This window comes from Schistocerca piceifrons, chromosome 8 (assembly GCF_021461385.2).
Source record: "Schistocerca piceifrons isolate TAMUIC-IGC-003096 chromosome 8, iqSchPice1.1, whole genome shotgun sequence".
Taxonomy (NCBI): Eukaryota; Metazoa; Arthropoda; class Insecta; order Orthoptera; family Acrididae; genus Schistocerca; species Schistocerca piceifrons.
In genome coordinates, this window is record NC_060145.1 from 316,386,184 (window position 1) to 316,404,179 (window position 17,996).

General features: G+C 37.6%; 1 protein-coding gene across 1 annotated transcript in view; it reads left to right on the forward strand.

Moving 5' to 3' along the window:
- Window positions 1-17,996, forward strand: part of LOC124712313 (anoctamin-4-like) — a 262,318-nt gene that overhangs the window by 36,155 nt on the left and 208,167 nt on the right. The window contains exon 8 of the mRNA XM_047242606.1: window positions 7,907-8,118. Coding sequence (XP_047098562.1) covers window positions 7,907-8,118 — 212 coding nt within the window. The remainder of the gene's footprint in view (window positions 1-7,906; window positions 8,119-17,996) is intronic.

Sequence of the window (17,996 nt, forward strand, 5' to 3'; positions counted from 1 at the left end):
CAGTGCCCACACTCGAGTTTTGAGACAGTCAGTGAGGTAATTGAACATCAAGTTCATAACATGATACCAGTTCAAAATGAAACACATTCATTAGCTCAAAGGACTTAATACTGTCACTACTTGGTAAAAATATATCAGCTATACACCTGTACATGCTGGTCATGTATTCAGCATCCAAGGGTTTTCATGGAAATGTTTATAAAGCTCACAAATAGTCAACAGTCATATGGATGTCAGTGTCATATATTATAAACACTGTAGAAATAGAATAGAAATTTCAAAACTGACTTTAAACATAACTCAGGTTTGCCTTAGTTTCTTGAAATATTGTACAGGTTACCTGTAAATTGAAGGTGGAAAGGGGAAGAAAGGAAAGGAAAGTGGCGGGATCACTGTTGTCAGCTCCATTTGGGACATTATGTGTAATTGGTGGCGACGAGTGAAAATGTGTACCAGACCACGATTTGAACCCGGGATCTCCTGCTTACTAGGCAGGTGTGGTGACCCCAGTGCCATCTGGGACACAGTGTTATCAAACTGCATGGACTATCTCGGCTCACCTCATGGCTGATCCACACTCCTGTCAAGCACCACCTATCCATAGCTCCTGTCCATTTCCTCCATATTCACTCTTCTGAGATTCCCACAGGAGGTCAGATGTATTTGTTCATCTGCACTGAAGAAGATGGATTCATTGCCTAGCTAGGCCTTTCAAATTATATAAATGTGTGCTGTCTGTTATTTCAGATGTGTCCGAAAGAATAGCCACCACACATTCATATCTTCCATAGGTGTTGCGCAAGTACTAGCAGGTAGCAGACCCTTTGGACATAAGTGATACTTATTTACTTACCCAACCAGGGCTCTCATAATAAAGTCGTGCACAGATGTTACTTGTTGACATTGTAACTGAAGGTTTTTTATGGGCTAGTTGTACACAGATGTTACCTTTGGTATATAATGAAAATTTTGGGTGATATATGACTTGGTTAAGAACATATTGTGATTTTGAAAACTACATAATCATTTGAAAACTGGCTTGGTTAGATTTTTTCCTACTCAGAATGGACTATAAGTATTAACTGTAACTTTTTGTATGAAATATGTGGTGGTTTAGAAAATTAGAAAAGTTTATGAAACTATTTTATGCATTCACATTGAGAATACTCCATTTACAAGTACCATATTGAAAATTACAGTAAATTAAGCAAAAATCTTAATAACTTAATCAATCATCTTGTGCATAAAAATTAGATCTAACAAGCACAAAGGCAAAATTCACAGTAAAAAATGTAAGTAATCACAGATTCTGATGTTAATTATCTTGTATGTTACTTAGTTTAACAGAAATTGAAATATGTTACTGAAAAGATGGAGTGACAGTCTTTCCAGTGAGTGTGATACAGAATTTGCAAGGTCATACTGTAGTTAAAGTTCAGTTATTTATATTTTTTAAAACATATTTTACAATAAAATCAGATGCATAGTTGGAATCAGCACTCTGAATATTTTATCAGGAATAACCGATATAAGTCAGAAAAATGTTAGTTAAGGTTTTGAAATATTTGAACATCTATTTCATATGTTGCCTAGAAAATGTATGAAAATTGAAAAATAAGTAAAAAAAAAAAAAAAAATTCATAGCAGAGGTGCAATGAGCACAGATGGGAGATTCAAGCTTACTCTGTCTCATTGTGTTGTATAGCCAGTGCCCCATTATCAGTATATCCAAATTTTAGAGATTTGATTGCAAGGTTGTCAGCAATATACATTCTAAAGAGCAGAGGAGCTAAGACTGAGCCTTGAGAAAGACCATTATTCAGTTTCACATGCTTGTGACTTGTATTCACAATAATCACTTGGAATGTTCTATTGCTGAGCATATTTTTAAGCTGAGATGGAATCAAATGACAGAGAGAACTATAAATGAAGTCACATATTAATCCTTGTCTCCTTATGGCATCAATGCTGCTGTCAAATCTAAAAATACCACAGATGATTTTAGTTGTTTTTTAAATCCATCATAATATAACCTGTGTTACGACATGCGCTGGTACTTGTTATGACTTCTGCTCCACTTGTTAGCAGCAGACACAGTGGCTGTGCTAAAGACTGAGATGGCATGGAGTTTTACAATTTTTTATTGAACTTTCTTTACAATTTCTCCCTCGGCGTCACTTCCCAGCCTTTCAGATCCCTCCACCTGCCTGCTGCAGTGTAGATTCTTTGACAATGTGTGGAACGCGTGCTGCTGATTGCACTCGGAAGCCTCAGGCCACCAGTGCTCCGCTGAAGCCAGGATGCCCTGTGGTTGAGATGAACTCGTCACCGTGAGGTCAGCTGCTGATGCCTGCTGCACCGGCGGCTGGGAAGCCGTCAGTCACAATGTTCGCAAGGTCTCGTCATGGACGAACCACGTGCCATGTGGCCGGGTTGCCGTGAGGTCCGGGCGTCAGTCCCCGGCAGCACCTGTGACCAAGACCTCGCTGCGGCCGGTCCTACTGGAAGTTCTCACTGTAGTTAGTCAGCCATGGTGCTGACTGCACTTGGGCTGACCTCCAGAGCTGAAGTTGACATCTGACGGTGAATGGATGACTCCTGTGAGCTGGAACAGACTTCCGTAATCGTCACTTATGAAGATTGAACATTCAGACACGGACCACGTCTGTCCTCAGATCCGAACTGCTTCCCAATGGCTGCTGTCTGTTGCTGCCTGAACTCCACCATTTATATCCGGCAGGAGGAAGTTTTTTACCTTTGGTGGTAGCTTTTTGTTATTACTCCCGCAGTATATTGCAGTGTATCTTAGCGTGCTGGCCTCACTTCCCCTTACTCAGCACTCTCCAGGCTTCCCTCGGCGCTCAGTCTGTGTGTGTCCTTGTGTCAGCCTGTTGGTAGACTGCTGCTGTCAGCAAGGCTATCTGTGCGTGCTTACTTCACAACGCCTCGGTCCCCGGCGTGCCTCTGTTTTGCCAGTCTCCACTGTGAGAAGCAACACTTACTACATGTGACCGCAACACCTGGTTTGAGCAGCTTCTGTTTGTTTTCATGGCAACTTGTTCAGGAAGAACTAATTCCAGTATTTTATGGGAAAGCCTATTGGGTGATTCTTTCTAACAGTTTGTAGATTATGCTGAGTAGGGCAATTGGAGACAGCTTTGAGATCTGTTAATTTTCATTCACAGGTTTTAATATGGCTATAATTTTTTACTTTTTTGCTTGTTGTGGTATGTTTCCTGTTAGCAGTGTATCGGAAGAGTCTAGTGAGCTATTTGTTTTGCATACTTCCCACAGTAAAGAAGATATTCTGAGAGAATGCCATCATAGCCTAGAGCCTTACTGGGCTTCATTTCCTTTATAGCCAAAGTAATTTCTTTTAGTCTTAAAGGTTCAGAATATCTTGAAGATGTTACTTTCAGTTGTTTGAGTTTTCCTTTAACTCTAACAGTAACTAAGAAGTCTGCTCAAAATCCTACATGATAGTATATGTGACACTAACTTTCCAAAGAAACTCAAAGGCTGTCTGTTGGAAAAGAAACTTTATGGTATTAAAGACTATGTACCCATTAAATAAAATATTTACTCAGTAAATTTGGGATAATTGTTTGGATGTTACACATTTGTGTGATCAGAATATTGTGATTTAATTTGCTGGATCTTGTTTGCCTCTTTATATTTTTCCAGATTACTTTTGACTTATTTTTAGAGTTTTCAATAATTTTGTTATTGTACAATTTTTTACAGCGAGCAATACTTTTCTCTATATTTACCTATAACTGTGATAGTAATGTGTAAAATGTTGAGTAGTTTGTCTGTTTATAATGACACTAAGATAGTCTGTGATCTCAGATAATACTGGAAAATCTTGTGATACCCAAACACATTTATTTCTTTTTTGTGGCTGACCCATACCCTTTTGGGAATTTTTCACCATGCTGCGATTTCAATATGGTAGGAAAGTCATTGACTATTTCACTTTATGGCATACCGTAGGTGCAACCACAATGGAGGGGTATGTGTTGAGAGGCCAGACAAAAATGTGGTTCCTGAAGAGGGGCAGCAGCCTTTTCAGTAGTTGCAGGGGCAACAGTCTGGATGATTGAGTGGTCTGGCCTTGTAACACTAACCAAAATGGGCTTGGTGTTCTGTACTGCGAATGGCTGAAAGCAAGGGGAAACTACAGCCGTAATTTTTCCCGAGGGCATGCAGTTTTACTGTATGATTAAATGATGATGGTGTCCTCTTTGCCAAAATATTCCGGAGGTAAAATAGTCCCCCATTCGGATCTCCGGGTGGGGACTGCTCAAGAGGACGTTGTTATCATGAGAAAGAAAACTGGAGTTCTACGGATTGGAGCGTGGAATGTCATATCCCTTAATCGGGCAGGTAGGTTAGAAAATTTAAAAAGGGAAATGGATAGGTTAAAGTTAGATATAGTGGGAATTAGTGAAGTTCGGTGGCAGGAGAAACAAAACTTTTGGTCAGGTGAATACAGGGTTATAAATACAAAATCAAATAGGGGTAATGCAGGAGTAGGTTTAATAATGAATAAAAAAAATAGAAGTACGTGTAAGCTACTACAAACAGCACAGTAAATGCATTATTGTGGCCAAGATAGACACGAAGTCCACGCCTACTACAGTAGTACAAGTTTATATGCCAACTAGCTCTGCAGATGACGAAGAAATTGATGAAATGTATGATGAACTAAAAGAAATTATTCAGGTAGTGAAGGGAGATGAAAATTTAATAGTCATGGGTGACCGGAATTCAAGAGTAGGAAAAGGGAGAGAAGGAAACAGTAGGTGCATATGGATTGGGGCTAAGAAATGAAAGAGGGAGCCGCCTGGTAAAATTTTGTGCAGAGCATAACTTAATCATAGCTAACACTTGGTTTAAGAATCATGAAAGAAGTTTGTATACATGGAAGAACCCTGGAGATACTAAAAGGTATCAAATAGATTGTATAATGGTAAGACAGAGATTTAGGAACCAGGTTTTAAATTGTAAGACATTTCCAGGGGCAGATGTGGACTCTGACCACAATCTGTTGGTTATGAACTGTAGATTTAAACTGAAGAAACTGCAAAAAGGTGGGAATTTAAGGAGATGGGACCTGGATAAACTGAAAGAACCAGAGATTGTACAGAGTTTCAGGGAGAGCATAAGGGAACAATTGACAGAAATGGGGGAAAGAAATACAGTAGAAGAAGAATGGGTAGCTTTGAGGGATGAAATAGTGAAGGTAGCAGAGTATCAAATAGGTAAAAAGACAAGGTCTAGTAGAAACCCTTGGGTAACAGAAGAAATATTGAATTTAATTGATGAAAGGAGAAAATATAAAACTGCAGTAAATGAAGCAGGCAAAAAGGAATACAAACATCCCAAAAATGAGATCGACAGGAAGTGTAAAATGGCTAAGCAGGGATGGCTAGAGGACAAATGTAAGGATGTAGAGGCTTATCTCACTAGGGGTAAGATAGATACTGCCTACAGAAAAATTAAAGAGACCTTTGGAGAAAAGAGAACCACTTGTATGAATATCAAGAGCTCAGATGGAAACCCAGTTCTAAACAAAGAGGGGAAAGCAGAAAGGTGGAAGGAGTGTATAGAGGGTCTATACAAGGGCGCTGTACATGAGGACAATATTATGGAAATGGAAGAGGATGTAGATGAAGATGAAATGGGAGATATGATATTGCATGTAGAGTTTGACAGAGCACTGAAAGACCTGAGTCAAAACAAGGCCCCCGGAGTAGACAACATTCAATTAGAACTACTGACAGCCTTGGGAGAACAAGTCCTGACAAAACTCTACCATCTGCTGAGCAAGATGTATGAGACAGGCAAAATACCCTGAGACTTCAAGAAGAATATAATAATCCCAATCCCAAAGAAAGCAGGTGTTGACAGATGTGAAAATTACCGAACTATCAGTTTAATAAGTCACAGCTGCAAAATACTAATGTGAATTCTTTACAGACAAATGAAAAACTGATAGAAGCCGACCTTGGGGAAGATCAGTTTGGATTCCATAGAAATGTTGGAACATGTGAGGCAATACTGACCCTACGACTTATCTTAGAAGAAAGATTAAGGAAAGGCAAACCTATGTTTCTAGCATTTGTAGACTTAGAGAAAGCTTTTGACAATGTTGATTGGAATACTCTCTTTCAAATTCTGAAGATGGGAGGGGTAAAATACAGAGAGCGAATGGCTATTTACAATTTGTACAGAAAGCAGATGGCAGTTATAAGAGTCGAGGGGTATGAAAGGGAAGCAGTGGTTGGGAAGGGAGTGAGACAGGGTTGTAGCCCATCCCCGATGTTATTCAATCTGTATATTGAGCAAGCAATAAAGGAAACAAAAGAAAAGTTTGGAGTAGGTATTAAAATCCATGGAGAAGAAATAAAAACTTTGAGGTTCGCCGATGACATTGTAATTCTGTCAGAGACAGCAAAGGACTTGGAAGAGCAGTTGAACGGAATGGATAGTGTCTTGAAAGGAGGGTATAAGATGAACATCAACAAAAGCAAAATGGGGATAATGGATTGTAGTCGAATTAAGTCGGGTGATGCTGAGGGAATTAGATTAGGTAATGAGACACTTACAGCAGTAAAGGAGTTTTGCTATTTGGGGAGCAAAATAACTGATGATGGTTGAAGTAGAGAGGATATAAAATGTAGACTGGCAATGGCAAGGAAAGCGTTTCTGAAGAAGAGAAATTTGTTAACATCGAGTATAGATTTAAATGTCAGGAAGTTGTTTCTGAAAGTATTTGTATGGAGTGTAGCCATGTATGGAAGTGAAACGTGGACGATAAATAGCTTAGACAAGAAGAGAATGGAAGCTTTCGAAATGTGGTGCTACAGAAGAATGCTGAAGATTAGATGGGTAGATCACATAACTAATGAGGAGGTATTGAATAGAATTGGGGAGAAGAGGGGCTTGTAGCACAACTTGACTAGAAGAAAGATCAGTTGGTAGGACATGTTCTGAGACATTGAGGGATCACCAATTTAGTATTGGAGGGCAGCGTGGAGGGTAAAAATTGAAGAAGGAGACCAAGAGATCAATATACTAAGCAGATTCAGAAGGATGTAGGCTGCAGTAGGTACTGGGAGATGAAGGAGCTTGCAGAGAATAGAGTAGCATGGAGCTCTGCATCAAACCAGTCTCAGGACTGAAGACCACAACAACATCTTCCAACAAGTACTTCATGCAAATTCTCAGTTATGTATAAACTTTAGTATGTATGAATTTTTTCTGTATATTTTAGGCGATGGTGAGTAGTCTTTTACTGTATTCAATTTTATGCTTTGGCTGTGGTGAACAGAGAGGCCTAGCTTTTCAACACATATATCACATGAATAAGCTGCTATATTTGTTATTACATGGTCTGTTGCTGAATCTGCTAGTAAAGACACTCTTGTTGCACATTCATTTCTTGATGAGACATTATAGCTGCTTATGATATTTAGAAAACTGTGATATTGATTTTTGATGTTTTTTCATTAATATTTACATCTAAATATGGCTAATTTTAACATAACTTGAAACCTACAGAATAGATGTGGAAGAGTAATTTATTCATACTTGAAAATTTTTCTTGAAGTAACACAATTATTGATTTACAATGGAAAATCAGAGATGGAATAACAACAATTTGAAAATGATAGATTACTACACACCACATGCAGGAGGCATAATGTGGCAGACAGGTACACTGAAAAGGATGACTACATATTATTCATCTGCCAGCAGTCTTTCTCAATTTGCCTATATGACACTCAGTGCCTCCTCTATGTGATGAGTAACAATCTATCCTTTTCACTTTTGAAATCAGTTAGAAATTCAAAATCTGTTAGGTGCATAGACTAATGTTGTTTATTTTTGCCCTTTATAGATGCTGTACAGAGACTGGGCATCTCCAAAAAACTGGTATAGGAAGCAACCACTTCATGAAGTGAGAAACTACTTTGGAGAAAAAGTCGGACTGTACTTTGCCTGGCTTGGTTTCTATACAAAAATGCTTATACCAGCATCAGTATTTGGATTCATATGTTTTCTATATGGATTAATTGCTCTCCTTTGTAATTCTGAAGATTCTTTCCCGAGGTCAGTAAATTTCGATTCAAAGAAAAACAGATTTAGTTTAAAAAATTAGTATATACATGATAATAGAGCTAGTAGCTGATAATGATAAGTAAGATTCAGAAGTATGCAAATTTCTGTGGAAGTGATATTATGGTACTGTGCTTTGGATATTCATCTGACAATCCTTTCCAGGGCCTATTGACATCTGTTTTAGCTCTCTTACGTGACTGTTTTGGCCTTTTTTAGTGCTATTGTTACTTCTGTTCCTGTCAGCTTTTAGGCTTCATTTCACTTCATGATATCTTTATTGAATCTTGATGAAAATGTAGGACATAAATATTACTTCTTGGGCCAAGTGTATTTCACAATTTTGTCCTGCCTTTCATTTTCATCTTATGAAAGCTATATTTTACAGTATACAGAACCCTCTCTGAACTTGAGACAAGAAGCAGAAACTAAATAGAAATCATGTTGTATCTTGTTTTGCTACTGTGTGAATTTCAGTGCAACTGAAGTTGATCTTTATTGTTAACAACAAATACTCTGCATAACAATTGCAAGATGTTTCAATAAGTCTTTGTAAGATTTGTATCATCTACTTTCCACAATTTTCAAACTGATGAATAATTATTTCCTTTTGTTGAATTATCTCAGAAGATAATTTCATGAGACAGTGGGAACTGAAAGTTTGCAAACTACTTAGCATCATAGCGTTTAAGTCGATGCGAACAAGAAAATTTGAAGTGCAAACTGTGGAATACAGTGCTTCTTGACTAATTTTTCTTAGATTGGTATACAGCTGGACCCAGAAGAATTTAAATACAAAACATTTGATTTATTTTATCACTGTAAATATATATTTTACATACTAGCAGAACATTTTTAATCTGCAGTAGTATTATACATGTTTTTGCAATTATAAGGCTAATTTAATAGTCCCTGAGGATCTGCTCATGGATGGCATATAGAATCTAATCTAATATATTTAAATATTATAGGAAAGTTCTGGTAGAATCTAAATGCCCTTAGAGTAAAAGAGACTAAAGTTTGCCCATGTAGGAAGGCAGTCCAATTTCCGGCCATTCTGCATATCCCACTCCACTGGCCACTGGTAACCAATAACATTCATTCTCTTTCTGAGCAGCTATCAGTGAGTTACAGCTAGACAGCAAGAATCTTGCTTCTAAATGCTGCACTGTTGCCATTCTTTGCGACAACTGAATTATTCATTCAGCTGTCAGTTTATTTTTTTCCCCTTTTCTTTTCTTTTTTTCTTGTAGAAGTATAGCTGTGAATTTGTATTTGTAAATGTTTAAGTGTGATTTAAAAAAAAAAAAGTTTGATGATGGCAATAAATGTGAATTGCTTTGCAAGCAGGAGAGGGGAATTATTTACTGCATTTACATCTTTTTCAAACGTGAATTTGAAAGCTGGTCTCCTACTGTTGACATTTGAAGACACAAGAATGGACTACAGAACCATGTGGTGTCGACAAGAAAACTGCAAAGAGAATTGTAAGCAAAAGTGTCAGAGCTGTAGGAACCGTAGAAAAAATTGGTTATGTGTTGCTTGGAAAGCAGTGAAATGGCAAGGAACTTGTAACACAAATGGATGGTTTTAACAATGATGTTTTAAAGTGCTCCATGTGAATGATGAATGCCTGACATCACAAAAATGTGTTAAAGCTATGCAGGAGAAAACTGGCTTCAATGGTAAGAGCTTCGTCAATGTAAGGAATTTTAAAATATGTTGGTTCCAGGAATCTTAAGAAAAGATTTTAGTTCAAAGAAGCGACATAGGTGCAGCACAAACTACGTCCTATACAAAGATTCATGATACAAGAGAAGGAGGTAGTTCATCAGTGTATTATCTTGATGAAATATAGATCAATTAGAATCATTCCAGGAAGATCTGCTGGAAGATGGTTCTGGCGGTTTTAAAGTGCTCGTAGGAATAGGTTCTCGGATAATTATTGTGCATGCTGAGTCTTCTTCTGGTTTTTTTTCTGAGAATAAACTTGTATTTATGTGTAGGAAAAACAGGAGTGACTACCATTCAGAAATAGATGTTCTCAGTTTTGTGATATGATTCACAACTGTTGTCATACCTTGCTTCGAAGTCGGTCATTGCCAGTTATATTTCAACTGTTACAGAGAAAACACCAAGTACAAAGACCAAAAAAGTGGATATCTTTCCCTGACTTAAAAAGAATATATATTAAGCACAGTATAAATAGATGCATGATGATCTCCTGGAGCTCGTTAACTTATACAAGTCACATGACAGAATGTACAAACTTGACTTCCTTGCACATGAGTTTTACATTTACCCATGTGTCACTGTCAGTGTCGCCCCATGGAATTAATTTGGGCAAAGGGTTAAGGCCATGTGGGAGACAAAAACAAACATTCAAGATAACATACACTGAATCTCTTTTGAATGAGGCAGTAGACAACATCCCACCTATAGCATGGGCACATTCTGTGTGGCATGCTGAAAAGCTTCAGAAAGAAGAATTTGACAGGGAGGTGATGATGGCTACAAGCCTTGAAAATATTGTCATAAATTTACAATCAGATTGTTCAGAAACACACCAAAATAGAAGTGACAGTGGTATTATAATATAGACTTTGGAACAAATTAATAATATTTCTTAGTTTTAAAGACTCATGGTTTAAAAAAATGTGTTTATCAATATATCAGTTGCACACATAATAATGAGAACTTCCTAGTCTTGAGCGTGGCTACTCATCCTGGTGAACAGCTGGTTGGTAATCATACCAGAAAAACTGTGCAGTATCTGCAGCAGAGTTGGTGAATGACATGGCTGCTTTCCTTTCTTTTGTGTTTACCTATTGATGACTTAACAGTCTCCTTCAATCCAAAAGTATTTACTAATACATTTTGAGTGTAACAGGAAATATGCTGTGGCTCACTGCCTGTTTACACAAGTATTCAATGGTGATCCTGTCAAATAGGTTCAAATAGCTACAAGACTTTAATACATTGATAGATGTGCTGTCATATCCCAAAGACTAATCACTTTTTACCACATTAAGTATTTCTGTAATTTACTCGGAGGCTATACTTTTGAAATTCTAGACTCTTGGTCATGTAAACAGTGTTTAATGGAGTAAATTAAATGTATGTGTATTTTGATCTTTATCGTGAAGTGTAATGTTTGATTCATTTGTTCATTCCTTCAGACATCATTTGTTCCATGAATTTCCTGATCCCCTGATGAAAGAGAGTTTTCAGGGGTGTGGAATGAGTTAATTTATACATTAATTGCTCATTGTAGTGTATTTCTGTAATACATAATACTTGGCAATTTGACAATGCTAATCAACTAATATTACTAATTACTGGAAATACTTCTAAGTTACTTTTTACATGATTTTGTATGTTAGGAGAATAACAGCTGCTTTGAAAAAATCCACTGCTCCTCCAGTTCTAGTACTGAGCTGCTGTTTTGATCTGATACATCAAAACAAAGCATTAATTTAACCTTCATGTAACTTAACATAGATCTGCCTATATAATGGCAGAGTCAAGATCAGTTTAATATAAACTTCATAGTTAGTTTCATTGCTCAAGGATATTATACTCTAGAACACAGTTTTCTAAACTGTGTATCCTGGCACCCAGGGACACCTGCAAGACTTGCAAATTCAGAAAGTAAAACAAATGAACAATATGAAACATCCATCTCTTCATTCAGTTTAAACATAGGTCACATAGTAAATGAATGATTGGTCTGTTTAATTCCACTATTTTCTGCATGTAACACCCAACTACAGGACTAGACATCTCTCTTCTGCTGCTGTACACATATGCTTTTTATTGATCCATGTCTTAGCAAACTCTTCGATAGTAGGAGTTTATACAATTTTTCTTCAGTCTGATTCTTTTGTTTGTGATGTGTCATTATTTTGCTCCTTCAAAGTGATATAGTTTACACAAATAATCAGTAATGGATAAATTTATTGTCAGAAAGTGACCTTTGGCAGTTTATAGAAAGTTAGAGCAACAGATAAGCAATGTGTCTGAAAGTTCAGTAGATACAGAACAAAAACTAAATAATGTTTCTCAAACCCATGTTTATTCCTTGCCATCAAGTAACAGCAAGAACATCACAGTTAGTTAATGAATTAGTAGTGATGCTGTATAATGAAGAATACTTAAAAATGGGGTTCACATGATGTGGAGATGAAAAATGTCCTATGCTAAGGTGTGTGATATGTGGAGAAAAACTTTTCAATGAAAAAATAGTACTGAATAAATTGCTGAGCCATATTTCTGTGTAGCACTAACAAGAACAAGGGAAAATTTTTGTCTGTTCAGAGAAATTCTAAGACAGAAGAATCAGCATAGTTCTTTGTTTATTAAAATATTTAAGACCTCTTGTAAAGCTTAAGAAGCTCGTTATCTTATAACTGAGATTACTGCAAAAAGTAATTAACTCCTGTAGTTGCAGAGAAAGCCATCATTCCAGCTTATCATTCTATAGTGAAAGCAATGTTTGGCCCTGAATATGAATGTGCTGTGAAAAAAATTCTGTTTACTGATAATACAGTTGGGGGACATATTCAGAATATGTATGAAACAACAAACATTCTGTTAAAACTGGAGCTGATGAAATGAATTTAATGTTTGCAATTAAGCTAGATGAATCTACCAATGTAAGTGGCCTATCTCAACTCATTTTCGTTTGTTTTGTTGATGAAGGTAATATAATTGAACAGTGTCTCTGTTGTAATGATACTCCCTTCACTGCCAAAGCCAAAGACAATTTTGAAGTAGTAAACAGATACTTGTTGTGGAAGAATTGTGTTGGTATGAGCACAGGTGGAATGTGAACAATGACAGGTTCCATCACACTGGCAAAATGCCGAAAAAAAATTTTTTTGTTCACAAAAAGTCTCTTTTAAACTGCTTGTAAATCATGTAATTGAGGTGGACCTGGTTACCACCCCAATATTTATGTAGTGAGATGTGAGAAACAGCCTAAAAACCACATCCACACTGTCTGGCACACCAATCTTTGTCAATAATCTACCAGGTGGAATCAATCCAGGCCTGGTGCAGCTTCCAGTTCTACAAGCAGCACTTTAACATGCATGGGCTATACAGGCAGGTAATTATTAATAATGAAATGTTGTCTGCAGGAAACTGCGCAGATATCCAGTCAGATCTTTCTAACATTTTAAAGTGCAGCAAAGATTGGCAACTTCTCTCTCTCACTCTCACACATATCACAGAATATGTCCTGTAACTACAGCAACAGTGAATCACACCTGGAATCAGTCAATTCATACAAATACCTGGGTGGAATAATATGAAACTGAATGATGACAAAAGCCCAGTAATAGATAAGTTAGGTGCCAGGTTTTGATTCATTGGTGGGTACCGGGAAAATGCAGTCAATTTACAAATCACACTGCTTACGAAACACTTGTGTGATGTGTCTCAGAATATTGGTCACGTGTGTGGAACCCTTATGAGATAAGGCTATCAGGTGACAGAGAGCATACAGTATACACACAAAACTCATAGGTTTGTTTAAACCATGAGAGCCTCACAGATATGATGAAAAATCTGAAATAACAAAAGCTTGAAGATAGACACCAAAGCACACTAAAAATATCCAAGGACCAACATTAAGAAAGGAATTTAGGAATATATCACAGCCTCCTAGAAATTGCTTGTAGGGACCATGAACACAAGATTAGACTCATTACAGTGGGTGTAGAGGAATTTAAGCAATCATTCTTCCCACACTCCATAATAAAATGGAATAGGATGAATCCCTTATAAATAGTACAGTGGAAGATGCCCTCTCTCATGCACTTCATAGTGGTTTTCAGTGTCTAAATAGCCTGCTGTACCTGTGCAATTTGCCAAACCCACATTGGATTGGTGAGGTCACACACATAGTGCTGCCTCCCGGTTCGAGTGACGTCACACCTGCGTCAGCCATGTCGCAAACGATTGCATGTTGCCATGAACTCCATGAGACTATGCCCTCCTTTATGGTGCCAGGACCTCATGTACACTCTCACATGCATTTTCACCTCTCTCAGATGTCTGGCAGTGGGAACGTCATACATACTGTGTCGGCTGTGGAACTTCATTCACAACATAACCATTCTTTGAATAGCCACTTGAGTTCTACGCACACTGCTGCATGACGTCACTCATGTCACGACATGACTAAACTCATCATGTGCCTCTCTATGTGGAGCAAATGCAGCTCCCACACCGATGCTCCCGTACTGTGCCATGCCCATCTCACAATCGCGCCTTACAGTCAAACCACTGATGGCCATTCTACCGCCCACCACTGTCCAAAACTAGCATTGTTCAACACAGATTCTCCCTTGATGTGGTTTGCCCTCTGTGAGTGTTTGATGTCAGCCAGTGGTATCATTGGGGCTAACGAGAAGTTCATCACTCCTCTTGACTACCTCGGAGACAGTGCAGACCTTATTAGTAACTTGATGTGTTGTGGTCTAATATCTCTGGTAGATGCACGTCTACGAAGATCTCACCAAGTTAAGTGATTAATATTGAGATAAGAACTAATTTAGTTAATATTACATTTTAGACTAGTGCATTTACTTCTTCGCTAAGCTGTGTATCGAAGATTTTGCTTTTCTGAGTGTATTATTTTGTAAAGGCTGATAGACGCTTATTCTGTTTACATTTTAGGCATAAATTTCGTGCAAGTGTAGATCTTTATTTTTTTGACAAGACTTAGAGGTTCAAAATTAAATTAATTTGTGTCTATCATCTAGAATTTAGGTAGTTAATTAAAACTTTTGAAAGTAAGTTTAAAAGTTTGTTTCTGTTAGTGTTTAGTTATGTATTAGTGCAGGCTACAAAACTTCAGTGCTCTTGTGACAAGCTATTCTCTGCTTTTGTGTAAATTTTGTGTAAGTTTTTCTATCAAACCATGTGTGATGAATGTTGTGGTTGTCATAGAAATCTGAAGGAGGGGGTGTTCTGTGAAGACTGTAGATTGTGATTTCATTGGGGCAAATGAAGAAGTGAGGAAATTGGGGTAGATAATGAGGCTCTTCCATGGCAATGTACTTTATGTAGAAAGGACAGAAAAATCATTGAACAGGAGACAAAAATTTGTGCCCTTAAGGCTTAATTAAAAAATGTGAATTAAGAATTATGTAGGGTATCAGAGGAAAAAGAGATGAAGTGCTGGGAAAAGGTAGCAAAAAAGGGAAACTGTTGAAAAAACTTTAGAAATTCAGTTAGTATATCAGTTTGGCTTACTATCTGAAGCAGTGTAGGAAGGGCCTTATCTAGATGTATTTGAATGTAGGTTGACGCAGAATATTAGGTTAAAGAAAAAAGACTGGTCAGGATCAAAACAGAATAGAAAAAGAAGAATTCTGCTTCTAGGTAGCAGTCATGGGAGGGATGTAGGCCAGCAGCTTCAAGAGGAATTAGGTGCACGGTACCACGTCACAAGTTTTGTAAACCAAGTGCTAGACTTAGCCAGGTGACAAAAATCTTAGGTCAGCTATGCAGGGACTTTGAGAAGAAAAATAAGGTAATTATAGTTGGGAGAGCAGGAAACAGCCTGGCTATGAATCCAAGATATAGTGTTTGGAATGACATGAACAAAATAGGAGCAGAAACTGGGCACACAAATATGGGGTTTGTGGAGGTCTTTCAGTGCCATGACCAGCCATGGGTAAACACTGCTGTAAGGTATGTTAACACTGAGCTGAACAGGATGCCCCAGACACTGGCAAAATCTCAGATACATGTTCTTCAAGTTGATGCTATTGATAGATGGGGATACACTACACAGGGCCTGCACCTAAATAGGAAGGTGAAAGATACGTTAGCTACTGGCTACTGGCAGATACTGTAAGGGGGGGCCACGGTCACACAAGGGATGATCCCTGTGGTTAATGGGACCAGGCAGACAGGTTTTTTAGGTTAAAGCCAAGGTCCAGACAGACAACAACCAAGAAAAATGGAATAAAGGAAGCTTCTTGTGCACTAAATAGGGATAAAGCTAAGAGTAGTATTGGTTTACTTCACTAAAATATCAGGAGAATAAAAAATAGAGTAGATGAGCTGTTAGTGTGTTTAGATGATCTCAAAAATAAGAAGGATATTGATATTTGTTGTCTGTCTGAACACCACGTAACTGTGGGGATGGAAAGTGTGAGTGCAAATTCAGATAATTTAGCAACTTACACTTGCAGATCTTGCATGGATGGAGTTGCCATTTACACAAAACAAGGGTATAAGTAAAAAAAAAAATGTAGAAGTAAGAAAATTTTGTGTCGATCAGCACTTTGAAGTTTGTGCATGTGAACTACAGCTAGATAATGTAGTGTTGATATTAGCAAAGGTGTGCAGGACCCCATTAGGAGATTGAGAGCTGTTCATAAAAAAGTTTGTCTCCCTATTATACTGCCTGCCAGACAAAAAGTAGAAGTTATTAATCTGTGGTGATTTCAATGCAAACTTTTTAAGCAATTCTGATAGTAAAAGTGAACTAGAAGTGTTATTAATGACATATAATGTAGAATCAGTGATCAATTTCCCTACACGTATAGCTCAAGACAGCAGCACTCTAATAGATAATGTATTTGTACAGCAAGAGGATGTAAGACTAACACATGCTTTCCCTGTGATAAATGGATTATCAGATCATCATGCACAGTTGATTAACTTACAAAACCTAGCAGAGTATACAGTTCAGAAACCATCAAATAAAAGTGTAAGGCTGGCCAACTCTGTATCTATAGAGCACTTCAGAGGAAGTTTAAGAAATATTAAATGGGGAGATGTATAAAATGAGCCAAATGCTAATGATAAATACAACATATTTCTTGATAAATTTATGTCCCTTTTTGAATACTGTTGCCCCCAAAAATTACTAAATGTAACACCAAACACTTTTCAAAGAAACCTTGGATTACTACAGGTATTAAAGTGTCTTCAGAAAGAAAAAGAAAATTATATTAGACAGCAAGAATTAGTAAAGACCCAGAAGTGATTTTACACTATAAAAAATATTGTAACATATTGAGAAAAGTTGTGAGAAAATAAAAAAAAATATAAACATTAACTACTCAGGCAATAAAATCAAATCAATATGGAATGTTGTTAGATGAGAGACATGCAGGATCCATGGATTCATGAGGTTGTCTCCATGTTGTGTCCATCTGCTAGATACAATTTGAAATGAGACTTATCTGACCAGGCAACATATTTCCAGTTATCAGCAGTCCAATGTCAGTGTTGACAGGCCCAGGTGATATGTAAAGCTTTGTGTTGTGCAGTCATGAAGGGTACATGAGTGCGCCCTCAGCTCCGAACGCCCATATCGATGATGTTTCATTGAATGGTTCACACACTGCACCCTGACACTTGTTGATGGCCCAGCATTGAAATCTGAAGCAGTTTGTGGGAGGGTTGCACTTCTGTCATGTTTAGCGGTTCTCTTCAGTCATCATTGATCCCATTCTTGTAGGGTCTCCTTCCGGTCGTAGCAGTGTCAGAAATTTGATGTTATACCAGATTCCTGATATTCACTGTACACTCATGAAATGGTTATAAGGGAAATTCACACGTCTTTGCTACCCTTGAGATGCCGTGTCCCATCACTCATGCGCTGTCTCTAACACCACGTTCAAACTCAGTTAAATCTTGATAACATGCTATTGTTACAACAGTAACCAACAACTACAACAGACATTTGTCTTATACAGGTGTTGCCTACCACAGCGCTGTATTCTGCATGTTTACATAGCTCTGTATTTGAATACAAGTGCCTATACCAGTTTCTTTGGTGCTTCAGTGTATTTGTCAATGGTGTTATACCATTTACTGTACAGAACTGTATATACCATGTTTTC